Source organism: Cydia splendana, chromosome 24 (assembly GCF_910591565.1).
Source record: "Cydia splendana chromosome 24, ilCydSple1.2, whole genome shotgun sequence".
NCBI lineage: Eukaryota > Metazoa > Arthropoda > Insecta > Lepidoptera > Tortricidae > Cydia > Cydia splendana.
The window spans coordinates 5,577,963-5,593,843 of NC_085983.1; the positions used below are offsets into that span (position 1 = coordinate 5,577,963).

The 15,881-nt window shown below is 36.9% G+C and overlaps 1 protein-coding gene across 1 annotated transcript in view; it reads left to right on the forward strand.

Moving 5' to 3' along the window:
• The first annotated feature begins 2,504 nt into the window (after positions 1-2,504).
• The window catches only part of LOC134802169 (zinc finger protein 11-like), a 31,405-nt gene continuing 18,028 nt past the window's right edge, over positions 2,505-15,881 (forward strand). Inside the window, exons 1-10 of the mRNA XM_063774763.1 lie at positions 2,505-2,627; positions 2,941-3,033; positions 3,371-3,496; positions 4,618-4,819; positions 5,341-5,627; positions 6,028-6,155; positions 9,388-9,462; positions 10,012-10,150; positions 10,678-10,775; positions 13,168-13,288. Of these exons, the coding sequence (XP_063630833.1) occupies positions 2,622-2,627; positions 2,941-3,033; positions 3,371-3,496; positions 4,618-4,819; positions 5,341-5,627; positions 6,028-6,155; positions 9,388-9,462; positions 10,012-10,150; positions 10,678-10,775; positions 13,168-13,288 (1,275 nt within the window). The 5' untranslated portion in view covers positions 2,505-2,621. The remainder of the gene's footprint in view (positions 2,628-2,940; positions 3,034-3,370; positions 3,497-4,617; positions 4,820-5,340; positions 5,628-6,027; positions 6,156-9,387; positions 9,463-10,011; positions 10,151-10,677; positions 10,776-13,167; positions 13,289-15,881) is intronic.

Sequence of the window (15,881 nt, forward strand, 5' to 3'; positions counted from 1 at the left end):
ATATGAATATTATAGGTACGAATATGAATAATGGTGTATTGTAAATATTAATATGATACCTATAGTTTTAATTATGAATTATTTAAATTACTCATTATTGTATATCTCAAATTGAATCATCACAATTTATTTAGATGGTATACTAATGAAAGGAGAATGAAAGCAAGTTAGAAATTGCATTTTCACCTCAGCAGCTCGAACAAGGGTATTTTGCTTCTTAAAAATAGTGAGCAAAATGCGATTTTGCTCACTGAGTCATTTTGTCTCACTCAGTGAGCAAAATCGCATTTTGCTCACTGAGCGTGTTTCACTCAGTGAGCAAAATGCGATTTTGCTCACTGAGTGAGACAAAATGACATTCAAGTGACCTTTATAGTCAAATGTCATTTCAACATGCGGGGTCTAATACAAGTTCGATATACTTGGGTTCTATTATCTCTGTCCCTCTAGGTATGTTCTCACTGCTTAGGGTGAAAAATTTTGTGTACTACACGAGATCAAAGTTATTTACATCTCGTGTGCTTTTGAATCCCTTACTACGCTCAAGATTCTAAATTAGATTCACTCGCTACGCTCGTGAATCTATTATAGAATCTTTCGCTTGCACGGGACTCAAAATAAGCACTCGAAGAAATATCAAACTTTGATCTCTTGTTGTACAAATAACTATTATAAATTACCTTATCTAACAAAGAGTTATTGATTGTAAAAATAAACGGTAAAGAAGAAAAAAATCATGCATCGACTCAAGTAACGGCGTCATGTTTTATGGTTACTGTGTTTTTCACTATCAGAGTTACGGGACACTCATACCATGGAGTAATATAAGTAAAGAAAGAGTGGTAACTCCATAGTCACACTCACATGTTTGACTAATCAAAGCATAGATGGCATTACTATACACTCATGAAAAACAATATTGATTTATTCGCCAAATAAATGACCTAATTCGTAATATTTATACATTTGAAACTTAATCGTACAAAATGATCACTCTATAACACCTAAAATTGGAAAATCATTTAAGGCAATTTTTTACGGAAAAATCAGCTTTCAAATCCGTAGCAAGAATTTTTCTTAAGCTTTACTATGAATTGAGTAACTCTTTGTTATTTTGTGAACAAATTAATAAATATCATTAGGATTTGTCGCCTATTAGTCATAATATTGTGTGTAGCAGCTAGATGTATGAAATTCTGTAGTATTTTATATATTAACTGAATACAATACAATACATAAATTAATTGTGATGTTTTTGTATTCACCTCGTTTATTCCCAACCCATTATTTATCAGTCTCGATATTAGGTCAAACTATTAACATATAGGCCCCGTGAATGACTATAGGGGGCAGCATAGGAGCCGTCAGATTTTTGGCGCGAGGCGTAAATGTGTCGTTTATGCTTCCTATGTAGCCCACAAGATGGCAGAACATACTATGCACAAGGAAACGTACCGACGAGAACGGTAGATGGTAGCACTTGCTTCGGCAATATACATGTGCACATATGTTTCCGATTCAGGCCACAAGATGGCAGAACCTCCAACGCGCACGGTCCCTATACGTATAGATTACGTTGATTATGAAAATGAAAAATGAAAAAAGTTTATTGTATAGAATTAAACATACAGGCCTTTTGTTGCGCAGTTTCGAAAGCTTTATGATATTAGATTAGATTGGGCCTATTTTAGATTTAAGCTAGTTATTAATTTCGTTTAGTAGTGCCACTGTATATATATTGTATGTAAATAAATGATTTCGAAAAAACATACAGTAAATCACGTCCCTGTGTCTTGATCTAGGAAACCCTGTGTTACAGGACCCAGTTTCGTTACTTATACTAGTTTCTTAATCTATATACCTATTGGTAGGTACAAATTGTACAGAGAGTTACACTGAAACTTACAGATAGCTATGCCTCTTTTAACATGTAGGTATATTGTTTTTATTTGTGAACTGCGTGTGTACGAGTGTTTGTTAATTATATGTATATAATGTGTGTGTGTGTGTTAGTGTGTAAAAGTGCATACTATAATATTTATGATAAGGGAGTATTATTTCAATGTTATTATTATAAAATGTACGAGTATATCTATCTAAGTATTGTAAATATTTAGTTAATTATTCTATTTTAAGACGTTTAGGAGTTCAGTGTCGTGGTAATCTAGTTGGGTAAGGATCTCCTAGTGAGTATTATATTCTTTGGTAAGGATTATTCACAATGGATTGTTAGATTAAGCAGTGAATATGTAAATTTCAACTCTATATACATGCAAATTTAAAATCTATTTTGAAATTTCCCGCTGTTTAGCAAAGGCTGCAATACATATATAGAAATATACCCGTTTTAAAAGCTAGCTTAAACAGTCTCAAACGTTAGTAACGTTACTGTCAAATTGACACTGACAGTACTGCTGTGGTCAATCAAAGTATGTTTATTTATGTATTTGTATTCCAAATGGTTCGAGAAAATTAATTATAAATAAATGCAACATGTAAAATAACTTACATTATTAAGACGAACACACTTTTAAGGAGTAGAAGCACCTATATCTTACAATTCTTTAAGTCCAGTCTTGAGCGACATTTCATTTTCTGCAACTATAGTCTACTACATAACAATGCGAGTAAGTATACATTTTTAGTCTTTTATGGACTACTTTAGCTTCTTTTGCACTAATTGCTTCGTTATCATCATCTGACGCCTTAGCCTGGTCAAGCAAATCTCTCCAGTCCAATCTATTTGTGGCTTTTCTTCTCCAACTTTTCACTCCTAATGTCCTAGTATACCCCGTCCAACCATCTGAGCTTAGGCTTACCTTTACCTCTGCGACCGTCCAGTCGGCCTTCCAGTCGGCCTTCTAGAAGGCGTTTGGGTACTCTTACGTTTCGTACGTAACGTAAGCTCAAAAGAATTACATTTTTGCTCTTTAATTACAGGTCTGCAGGGCTTGTCTGACAACCGATTCAAAATTGTATAACATGGACGATTATAACTTAAAAACGCCTTATGAAGCACTAACAAATATTAATGTAAGTATAATATTATATGTGATGTGATGACTCGGTGAACTTCGTTTACCATTTGGCATTTTATAAATAATTTCTTCCCAAATGCAGAGCATTATGTGCTAAGTTTTTTTTACCTTTGTTTTGCTAGCATTTTTTCTAGATAAAAGATACCTGTAATGTATCCATACATAAATATGCATGGCGAGCCGCCTGCTGTCAGCAGTCTGTGGGTAGATCACACAGGCGGTGGATGTATCACACCTGGACGTAACTAAATATTGTGTTTTACTAAGCAAGCCCCCTCATGGTAACAGTGGACGTTACAATACCTATTAATTAAAAAAAGAATGATTTACAGTTGCCAGTAGATGGCTCACCCCACTGGCTGTGCTGGGAGTGTGCCTTCAGGCTGCTGGCATGTGCTCGCTTCCAGCAGAAGGCTCTGCACAGCCAATCTCTGCTGGCTACCCTTCATAACCAATATGTAAGTTTTCTGTAGAATAAATAATAGTACTACCGTACAGAAAGGACACTTCCTACTAAACCGAAGTTTGACAGCAATTCAGGGACGAATCATGCTGTCCCTTTCTGACGTATTTCACTATCCCTATTGGCTATTTAGGGTTGTCAAAATTCAAGTCATTGTGTTATCTGTGGTTGTGCATGCAAAGGGAAGTCAAGTTGTGTCAACCCTAATAATTGCTCGGAGCAATGCTGAGCCAAGCGGAGCCGAGAATGCCTGGAGGCAGGACTGTCTCCCCACTCGCTATACTACTAAACTTGTAACCATGTAAAATATTAATAGAAAATATTTGTATATAAGTATAAATACATGTAGTTAATAATTGTTATCGACAATTTAACATCACCCTAGTTGTCAAGTTATGTAATGTTAGTTAATGTAATGTACTGGTACCTATTAATTCATTTACCCATAAGTTTACCGCATGTTAAATATTGTTCACAGATACAAGACACTTATATAAGTTGTGGTTACCTATAATTAGATAAGCATCAGTCATGATTGTTATATAGATTTAAGAGCATGTAAGATGTATTATCTGTTGGTAATCCTAAATAAAGAAAAAAAAATGTATTATCAGTTACGTGGAACCTTTTGTATAAAGTAAGAAGGATATTTTACTATTCTTTTGAAATGGGGCTTAGTTTGATTCAGATGCTTTCAGATGTTTCTTGACTTTCTCCAATGTCAGTCTCACTCTCTCATTAAAGCAAAATGTGAGACGCAATACACATAGGACAAAGAAATTGGATAGGTGGAATACCACCTTAGTTAGTGGGGTCAAATCTTGAAAGCTAAATTGACCCGCTTCCCGATTTCCGATTTAGTTAAAATTTTGCATACATACGTAAATAGGCTGACAATGTAATATTATGATGATATGGAGCTGATCTGATGATGGAGACAGGAGATGGCCATGGGAACTATGACGTTATCTATGAAAAGGGACCTTACGCTTAAGCCATTATTAACGATGCTCCGATATAAATACAATACCGCGCGAAGTGGTCATAGATAATGCCCCATATAAATAGAAGGCAAGTAAATTTTGAAACACAGTATAATCAAATTTATCATTTCAGGATTACATGCAGCAACTGCAAACCATAGACCGACAGAAATACAACCTCACATCCACCTTAGTGTGCAAACGTATAAACCAGAATGATTTAAACTTACATGAATCGGAAGGAATATATGAACTTGTGCAAGAACCCATACAAGAAGTAAATATAAATGAAGTTACAAGCGATAATGAGCTGCATAGTGTACAATTTGATTTAGGTGCGTATTTTAATATAATTATGTTATGATATACAGAAATGTATAATTGCATTGGCTGGACTAACTTTCAAAGTGGAATAATTTTGGAAATAGCAAATAGGTATGCATAAAATGAGAAGAACTACATACTTTAGCAACACCCTACTGCAGCGCTTACCGAGATATCTTGTTTACTGCCGCTACAGAAGGAAATGCTTCTAATTTGGCATTTTTAAAATTACCTCACTTTCGAAGTTATTTTAATTGCAGCCTATATACGTCCCACTGCTGGGCACAGCCCTCCTCTCATATGCGAGAGGGCTAGGGCTCAATAGTCCCCATAATGGCCCAATACGGGTTGAGGACTTCACATACACCTTATAACTTTTTTCGCTTTCCTCTCTTCGCTGGTTTCTTCACAACGTTTTCCTTCACCGAAAATATAACGCGTACATAAGTTCCGAAAAACAGTACATCAGTAGCCAGAAATCGAACGTACGACCTCAGGATTAGAAAGTTATTTTATTAATTATTTATTTTAGATCCAGAAACATCCAGCGATCAAGTTCTAGCTAAACAGAAAAAGCAAAAAAAGAGTAAAAAGAAGAAAAAAGAACCTAAAATAGACAGAAGAAGGAAACCAGCGAGTGAAGTGTTGAATGAAGCCTTATTTAGCATTACTGACTTGACTTTTGAGGAGCAGAGAGAGGTGATAATGAGAAGGAAAGAGACAGCGAATTATAAGAATTCTGTTTTTAAATGTGAAGATTGTTTTAAGGGGTTTTTGGATGAGGACGCTTATAATAGTCATATTATTCGGCATACAGCTGTAAGTAGCACACTAATTCCTTATCGTTTTATTACTTACTAGCGTACCGGAGAACGTAACTTACTTTCTATGCATCTCGCTCGTACTCGCTTATTAGTGCGAGCGAGATGTATAGAAAGTAAATTACATAGACGTTAGCGCATATCCTGGAAGGCAGAATTGAAAAGACAAGAGAAGAAGGGAGACCTAAAATCACTTATCTCAGCCAAATAAAACATAATGCGTCGTATGAGGAAATTAAAAGACTGGCACAAGAAAGAGATGATTGGCGATTACTCCACCGACAAGAGCAAAGCTTTTAAGTTATGATGATGATGATGATGATAGCCCGTATGTCACTTTTGACAAATGGTACGGGTAATATAGTATTCTTTATTATCATTAGATCGTTCTGTTGCAGCAAAGCGGCACATTCGTATGCGAAGTGTGCAAAACGCACTTCAAAATGCAACATGCGCTGCGCAACCACGCCGCCTCGCATGTACAACAGTTTAGCTGCAAGTGCTGCCCTTATGTTACTACTAGGAGGTGAGTTAAGTATTGCCATAGAGTAATATAAGTAAGTCGTTCGTAGTCGACATCTAGCGTCAAGTAGCTGCATATGTGTCGCTTAACTTCAAACTCGGGTAAATCCATTCGACCCTCTCAGCAAATATCTACCCTATTACCTTTTCTTAATACCAAAATCGCATAATCTGACGGATGGATTTACCCGAGTTCGAAGTTAAGCGACTCATATATTAGTACTGCTAGTCGACAACAGATGTCGCGGGGAACAAAAACTTTAAGGTGGTTCGATTTTCATACAAAATTCAATCCCTATTCATTAAGTAACTACACACTATTAGTACATAAATATTTCCGCATTTATCTACTTTCGAATATTCGTTTGCGCGAAATTAATAGGAAAACAATGTTTCATACAGAAATCATGCAAGAATCATAGTTAACTTTTCATCAATTTTACGTATGTGTGTGTCACAAATGTCGTGTACAGATACATTTGCGACGTTGCCATACCATTTCCGACGTTGCCGGGCTGACCACGGCGCGAATTTGGAGTGCCGTCATGTTTAGTGCAATTTTGTTGACAGGTACTTAATTGACCGAAGCGAGAATAAGTACCCGAAGTTCGTCAGCTTAGCTAAGAACTATCATGGTGTGTTTTGTAAACAGTCGCTTTTTTGCTTATAAACGGAAGGTTCCCGGTTCGATCCCCAGCTGGGACATAACTTTTTGTATTTTTTTTACACCTAAATTTCGTATTGTTTTTTTTATTTATTATGGGGATTAAGTATGGGCTAAGTGTATTCGTTTATTTTTTACAAAGATAATTAGAAATTATAGTCTACCTAATCTCTTGGATTTTTACAATCAGGACATCCTCACTGCAATAAAAAAGAAATGTATAAAATTTCCTGTGGTTGAAAATAATGGAATTATTACTAGTTACTACCCGGTAAGTAAATTATAACTTTATTAGAATCCATAATATATTGTTGCATCATCTTTCTTCCTATTACCTACCTACATTAGACATTTTTTTGACGTAGCGGAAACTAAAACTTCTATACAAATATTTGGGACATAGTTTTTAGGGTTCCGTACCCAAAAGGTAAAACGGGACCCTATTACTAAGACTTCGCTGTCCGTCCGTCCGTCCGTCTGTCTGTCACCAGGCTGTATCTCACGAACCGTGATAGCTAGACAGTTGAAATCTTCACAGATGATGTATTTCTGTTGCCGATATAACAACAAATACTAAAAACAGAATAAAATAAAGATTTAAATGGGGCTCCCATACAACAAACGTGATTTTTGACCAAAGTTAAGCAACGTCGGGCGTGGTCAGTACTTGGATGGGTGACCGTTTTTTTTTGCATTTTTTTTCCGTTTTTTTTTTCATTATGGTACGGAACCCTTCGTGCGCGAGTCCGACTCGCACTTGCCCGGTTTTTATATTAGCATCAGGATTCAACAAGAATATGCTAGTGATTCTGAGTTGGAAGAACCCAAAAAGATCATAATCTATGAAAATCAGGTATTGAATATATTTTTTGAAAACGTTGATAAAATAATTTATTGATAATACTTGATAATACTGAATATCTGGGGGAAGCGCTGGTGGTCTAGCGGAAAGCGCGTGTGACTTGCAATCCGGAGGTCGCGGGTTCTAACCCCGGCTCGTTCGGAACTTTTGTACGAAATATCATTTGATACCTATTTACGGGAACCTATTTATATACCGATATCTATTTTTCGGTGAAAGAAAACAATGTGAGGAAACCGGACTAATCCCAATAAGTTTACTCTCTGGGTTGGAAGGTCAGGGCAGTCGCTTTCGTAAAAACTAGTGCCCATGCCAATTCTGGGATTAGTTGCCAAGCGGACCCCACGCGACGAAGAAGAAATTGAATATCTGGGAGACCGACCAAAGCTTAGAAAACATATAAAAACTCAAAAATGCGCGTTTTCTCACAGATGAGACCTAGCTAAGAGATCCAACCCTTTATAACAAATTTCATTGAAATCGTTAGAGCCGTTTCTGATATCATCCAAATATATAAATAAAAATATATATATAATAATGGCTCGTTTAAAGGTAAGATAACACAAAAAGACAAAAAGAAATTACCTACTCGCACCAGTCTTGAACCCCAATCCTCTTGCACGTATTTCCACGAACATACCGCAACGCCATTGCAGCATACTTACGTTGTGTGAAATTGTCTACTACAAGGATCACGAAAACACTGTTCGCATGTGTGAGTAATAGTAGGAAAAAGCGTGACAGCAACACTCCGTCGACGTAAAAGGGTGGTTTTTGCACAAGGAAGTATTCAATGTTTATTTTAATAGTTCAATATTTAGTTAAAGAGTGCGCTAAACATACTTTTAAGTATACAAATACCAAGACCTATTCCACAAAAAAAATAAACGTGTAATTTTGCGAGAGTGGCGCCATCTAGCGAGAGTTAAGCTTTGAGTAACCTAGTCGAACCACCTTATAATGCTCAACAATTTTCAGCTAATATTATAACCGGATTACTCGAAACTCTATTTTCAACTCCTCCTGCTTTTATTATTAGTTGTCAATTGTTTTAGCAGTACATTTTTCGTCAGTAGCGACACTTGTGCCATCTGGTGTCAAGTAGCGATACCTACTGATAGTTCCACTACTCGACGTTAGATGTCGACTACGAAATAACGCGCGATTTAGTAAGAAAACTGATGTATGGATTTACCACTCTTTCTTTACTTATATTACTCTATGAAGTCTATTATATCACCATCGCACTGTAGGACTGTAGGTACCTACAGGGTCCTTACAGTCAACTGTAAAGATATGGGTGTAGACAACTTACTTAAAAATATGTCCCATAGTTCCTAATTCACTCACTTACATATACTAGGAATCCTCTAGACGGAGTTTAGAGCAATTATTTCATGAAACCGATGTTGCCAAAAATACTGGGGTGCGGGGGACGAGGTGGGTGAGTCCCGTGCCGTGATTGGTCCGTTCAAAGACACTGGCGTCACACAAAGACACTTTGACTCGAAAATGAAGTAAAACTACCGTATATTTGTGGCAGAAGGGGTAGCGCTACTATGCTCAGTCTGCAGGATGTCTTGTCTGTGCTCATATAAGAGTTATGGGACATATTTTTGAGATGATTTGTACACCCATATTTTTACAGTTGACTGTACCAGCGAACCGAGGTACTTGAAGTCAAAAATAATTTTAATTATATTGTTTTAGACACGCGGCTAAGCTACATGAAGAATGGCACAACGGAACCCGATACCAGTGCCCGCACTGCCAAGAAGACTTCGTGTAAGCAAAGAGAATTTAAATAGAGGCGTGTTGTCAAACTAAACTTTGTAGTCACAGTAAATTTACTGCCATCTTTCGACACATGATTAAAACTTTTAGAACGCCATCTGTTCGAGCGATGGCCCATACCTTTGGCCTATAGTCGTGTAGATGGCGACACCTTTTGATATTTAACAAAAACACATATCACAAATATTTGTTCCTGAGTCATGGGTGTTTTCTATGTATATAAGTATGTATTTATCTATATAAGTATGTATATCGTCGCCTAGCACCCATATTACAAGCTTTGCTTAGTTTGGGGCTAGGTTGATCTGTGTAAGATGTCCCCAGATATTTTTTTTTTAATATCAGTGATAGTGCTTGAAAATGGAGACCTAGGTGCTCTGAAACGCCGCAGTCACGTCGCATTACATTCACTTAGTTATTAGTAAGTTAACCTTGAAATCTGTTCAAAAAAGTAGTCTGGAACAAACGCTCAAATAATGAGCCTAAAAGCAGACATTTTAACTATTATTATTCTAATAAATACTTTATGGCCCTTCGCAGCAAATTCTCAACGTACATGGGGCACATACGTATCAAGCATCCATCGGACTGGGTGTGCGCGCTGTGTGGACACTCGTTCGTCAGTGAAAAAGGACTGCAGCTACACAAGAAACTAAAACATCGCTTTAACCACCAGCCGGTATGCGCCATTGATTTTTATTACTCTATCAACATCTCTGTCCGGGAATAGGGAATATTCACATCACGACCCTGCCAGGATGTCATTTAGTTACTACATGTATTATCGCCGTCCAAGGGCTACAGGAGCCGCTCGCCATCAAATGAGATGTGTGCTTATTTGCCACTGCCGTTTTATTAGTAAGAAAGGTGTATTGCTTACGTCACACAGCAATTTCCTGCATATTGTACCTGACTTGATATTGATTTATTAAATTGTACAACGGGACATATTCGCCTATTTAAGTTTTTAGGGTTCCGTACCCAAAGGGTAAAAACGGGACCCTATTACTAAGACTCCTTTTGATACAATAAACGTCATAGTTTTGCCGTTGTTTGCGTAAATGGTACGGAACCCTTCGTGCGCGAGGCCGACTCGTACTTGGCCGGTTTTTTAGTTTTAAGTCCCGTTGAAAATTTAATGTGTAAAAATCGTGAAAGTTTCAATCAGTGTTAGATATTAATTATTAATTAGTCTATTACTTGCAGGTGGATGAGAACGGCCCGTACTGCCAGAGGTGCGACGTTCGTTTCGCCTCGCAGGCTGCCCTGGACCAACACATTAAGCTATCTCGTAGACACGACACGTAAGTCTATTAATAAGGTATTATACTGTATTTAAAATAAATTATTTTACACCATGCATGAAATAAAGCACCAGATAATTATTAGAAAAACACGGATAGGAGTTATTTTTAAACACAAGTTCTATTTAATAAATCGGATAGAAATATAAAAAGTAGGTGAGTTGACCGTGACGTCACGATGTAATGTTTCATACAAATTCCATATTAACAAATCGTTTTGACAGTTCTAAAAAAGTAACTGATTTGACTAGTAGGAAAATACCCTATTATTGGTGCTTCCTTTTGCACTCGCCTGACTTTTTTGGCATAATCTATACAATTGTTTCGGGGTTGTGCACAAATCACGCGAGGTTCAATAGGGGGGGTGGGGGTCACGAAATCACGACAGATCACGTTGGGGGAGGGGGGGTGTAAGGAGACCTCACGTGTATTTTTTATACAGAGAACGAAACTAAAAAAAAATACCTACCACTTGAGTAGATACTTTTGCTCGGTTTCGTTAAACATAAATATTCACTCCGCACTTCAAAATAGCTAGTCATCAATCATCACATTCGTAACGAGAATAGAAAAATAAACAAGATTTACTATATACAATACTACTTATCTTAAAATTAAGTCGATGGAAAAAAAACAAAAAAATACACGTGAGATTGTGTGGGGGAGGGGGGGTAGCCAAAAACCTCACCAAATATCACCAAGGGGGAGGAGGGGATCAAAAAGTAGCCGAAAACACCTCGCGTGATTTGTGCACAACCCCTTACGTGTTTGATTTTTGAAGTGAAAACTTCTTTTGCGGCGCTGTGCACTTTTTGTGATGGGGAAAAAATGTTAAACTCGCGACAGGTAAGATTCGTAAGACGTAAGACCTTCGAGCAACACCGGCTTCCGACACATCGGAAGGGAGGGGCCCAAGCGATATCTCACCGTACAAATCTTTCTGCCATTTTTCGCGGGGGAAAGGTGCACACAGTCGCACTTCTCACACACTTACATACAAAATCCAATCTGTAATGACGACACAAATACATAGAAAATGACACACGTCAAAGACAAATCTTGCAAACCTCGATCTCTTTTTGTGTACGGACGAGTGACAAGTGTCACAACACGCACACTAACACATTTTCGTTGAAGTATGTTATTGTATTCTGAGAGATGAGAAGTCGGATTTGTCGCTCGACCGATCCGCAATTTGTACTGAGCGAGCAAAATCGATAAATCCAACAATTACATGAGACTAAAATATAATAATTGTGTTTGAATGTAATTAAACGTATGATATGCAAAAAAAAATGTTACAAGTGAAATGTAACACTTTCTTTTTGTAAATTTGATGTCCCCGACCTCTTTTTATAACAAAAAACCGAGCAACCAGGCATTTTTGTGCAGCAGTGTTCACGCGCGCGTCCGTACTCGGTCTAGTGAAAAATCCAAGTGCAACTAGTTTTATTACCCGCGCTAGATTAGATTGACGCGCTAATCTTGTACCTCGGCAGAGGGGAAATAGTGCGAATGCCGCCTCCCTTCCATGTTGCTCGAAGCGTAAGACGGACACGTGACCTGATCGAAAAACTGTTACAATGTCATTGAGTTTTTCTTTATTAATTTAAATGGCATCTAGTGAGTTTCCCTCTAACTGGTACTAATATAACTCGAGTACTAACAGTAATGTGGTTAGGGGTTTCAAGTAATGCGACGAAATAACGCTAGATGGCGTTAACCTCAATTATACATAGTGCTGCAGACATTTTGCACTAGATGGCGCTGTTATTAATATTTTTAAAGTGAAAACTGAGTTTTCACTTCTGCCGGCACTCCCGGAGTGCAACCCGTTGTTTTTTTTTATACACGGTAGCTAAAAAATAGCTGCATTCCCGTTGCCAGGGAGGTTTTGGGATTATACTGAGCAACTTTACTATGAAACCAACCCCGAAATCGCGAAAAAAAAATTTGGCTGTTTCATACATTTTGGCTGGTCCATTTCCTGTGGAAGGGTAATTTTTTTTTGACGATTCCGGGGTTGGTCCCATTGTAAAAGTTGCTCAGTATAATCCCATAACCTCCCTGGCAACGGGAATGCAGTTATTTTTTAGCCACCGTGTATATCAGAATAATTTAAAAATCCCGATAGGGGCATTTTATTCATGTGATGAGCACAGATATTTGTTCCTGAGTCTGGGGTGTTTTCTATGTATTTAAGTATTTGTATATTATATATATCGTTGTCTAAGTACCCGTAACACAAGCCTTCCTGAGCTTACCGTGGGGCTTAATCAATATAGTGTAAAAATGTCCTATAATATATATTTATTTATTAAAAATTGTCTCGGATGAAATTCAAACTCGCGAAATAAATAATTTATTTCATCTTCTTTATTCCATTGTATAGGGACAGGCAAGAGAACGATGGTCGCAAGCGCGGCCGGCGCATTGCAGACGAGTGTGACAGAGACGGCAAGACTCGTCGGAGCAGGACGGACAAGCCCGAGGGTCCCATTCCATGCGAACAGGTAGGTCTGAAATACGGTATAGTCGCGGACGGTCTAGTTAGAACGCAAAATGACTAGTGTAATATTTTGCCTATATCCCTTTTAGTCTACATGGCGAACGGTCTAGAACGCAAAATGACCACTTTTTTATATCACTATCACGTTAGGTTCGTTAGTTATCTTCAAATGGCCGAAGGCCAAACATCACAGAATAGGAGCCCCGGCGGCGGGGCAGCGGGGCTCCGTCGACATCGCTAACGTAAAGACAAAATGAGTAGGCATTTTGCGTTCTAGACCGTTCGCGATGTAGACTAAAAGTGATATAGGCAGAATATTACACTAGTCATTTTGCGTTCTAGACCATCCGCGAATAACCCTGAAATACTCTACAGAACCATCATGATGACAGTGTATTGTGATTAGCGCATATTTCATCAGGGGTTTCATTATAGAAATGCCAAAAGCAACTTCCATTTTTTTTATCTCGCTCTCATGTAACAAATATGTTGGTTTATTATCACTTATAAAGAATGTGATAGTGGTGTTATTATCACTTATAAAGAATGTGGTCTTCATAGTTTCAAAACCCGACTTAAGCGACATCTTCTTCAGATTCAAAAAGAACTACCTCTTGGCGGTAGAGCAATACCCTCTTACCTACCTTCTTATCTCTGATAATAGCCCAGCCAAACAATACATTAGACTATATTCTTAACAAATACGTATGCACTTCACACTCAATATATATCCCAATCTATATACACAAAACGTTCCTTTTTTAATATATATATTTTAATATGATACTGTATTACACAAACTAACGAACACACATAAAATACACAGTAGGTACACATATATTTTTTATAACTTGCACTCCGCGCTCCGTTCCGTCACATATTTTATTTTCCTCTTTTACCTACTTTAGGTTCTTTATTATTTTATTAGGGTCCGACTGAAAACCAGCGTTGCAGTTAATTTTACTGTAACATCATGCTGAGTCGAGCCCCTTTTTAACATCACGCTGTTTTGTTTATATGTAAACATAAATTTAATTTGTTTTAAAAGTTTTTAAGGTTTTATGTTTAAATGCTTAGACTAAATACATTAGATCTATGTTCAAATGTACCATTAATGTGATGTTTGTGATGTTAAATGTGGTATTATCTATGAAAAGGGACCTTATTGTCGATGGCGCTTACGACAGTAACATCGATGAGCACTAAACGTAGTAGTTTAAAATTGGTGATTCTGGCCCATTTTAGTTATTTTGATTTCCAATTGGCTACAAATATAATGACCACCAAAAAATACTTTGGTACCCTAAATAAAAAAATCATGCTTACCAAAAAAAATTACTGAACACCAAAAAAATAAGGCCTAAAAATACAAAAGTACCACCACTTTAATTACGACTGCACTTCAAATTGTATTCAAATACCAAATATATTGAATGATCACCAAAAATCATTAATGATCACCAAATCTTGAAGACCAAATTAATGCGATATTTTCACCTAAATAAACCACTATGATTACCAAACAATTTATACATATTACCAAATAAAGTAAACTGATGCCAAAATTACTAGCCCCTCCCGCTCAACCCCCCGTAGCCCGCACCGCATACCTACCTAACCTAATCTACTTTTCTAGTAGCATTTCGTTATGCTACTAGAAAAGTAAGTTAAACTGCTATCAGTTAAGTGGGTTAGGTTAGGTTAGCACTGCGACCCTTACAGAAACGAAATGGTACTAGAAAAGTAGGTTAGGTTAAGTTTCAACTGCTACCCATATAGATACGAAACGCTACTAGAAAAGTGGGTTAGGTTAGGTTTGAACTGCGACCCTTACAGAAAAGAAATGCTACTAGAAAAGTGGGTTAGGTTAGGTTTGAACTGCGACCCATACAGAAACGAAATGCTACTAGAAAAGTGGGTTAGGTTAGGTTTGAACTGCGACCCTTGCAGAAAAGAAATGCTACTAGAAAAGTGGGTTAGGTTAGGTTTGAACTGCAACCCTTACAGAAACAAAATGCTACTAGAAAAGTGGGTTAGGTTAGGTTAGAACTGCGACTGTTACAGAAATAAAATGCTACTAGAAAAAGGTGACGAAGTGGATTAATTAATTTAATAGGATAACGATATATTAAATGATTGCACATTTTTAATTAAAATGTGGTTACAATTTTGTGATCATTTACTATTTTTGCGTTTACAATGATTATTTTGGAGCCATTTGCTTTAATAGGATAGCATGATTTAAAAATTTGGTTATCATTTTACATTAAAATGGAGTTCTAATTTTGGTGGTCATTTACTATTTTTGGGTTTACAATGATTATTTTGGTGTCATTTTCTTTAATAGGATAGCAAGATGTAAAAATTTGGTTATCATTTCACATTAAAATGGGGATTGAAATTTGGTAATCATTGACTATTTTTGGGTTAATAATGATTATTTTGGTGTCATTTCCTTTAAAAGGATAGTAAAATGTAATAAAATTGGTAATCATTTCACATTAAAATGGTGTTATAATTTTGGTGATCATTCATGATTTTAGGGTGGTAAAATAGATTTTTTTGGTATTAAATTTTACTAAATCTGGTGATCAGTT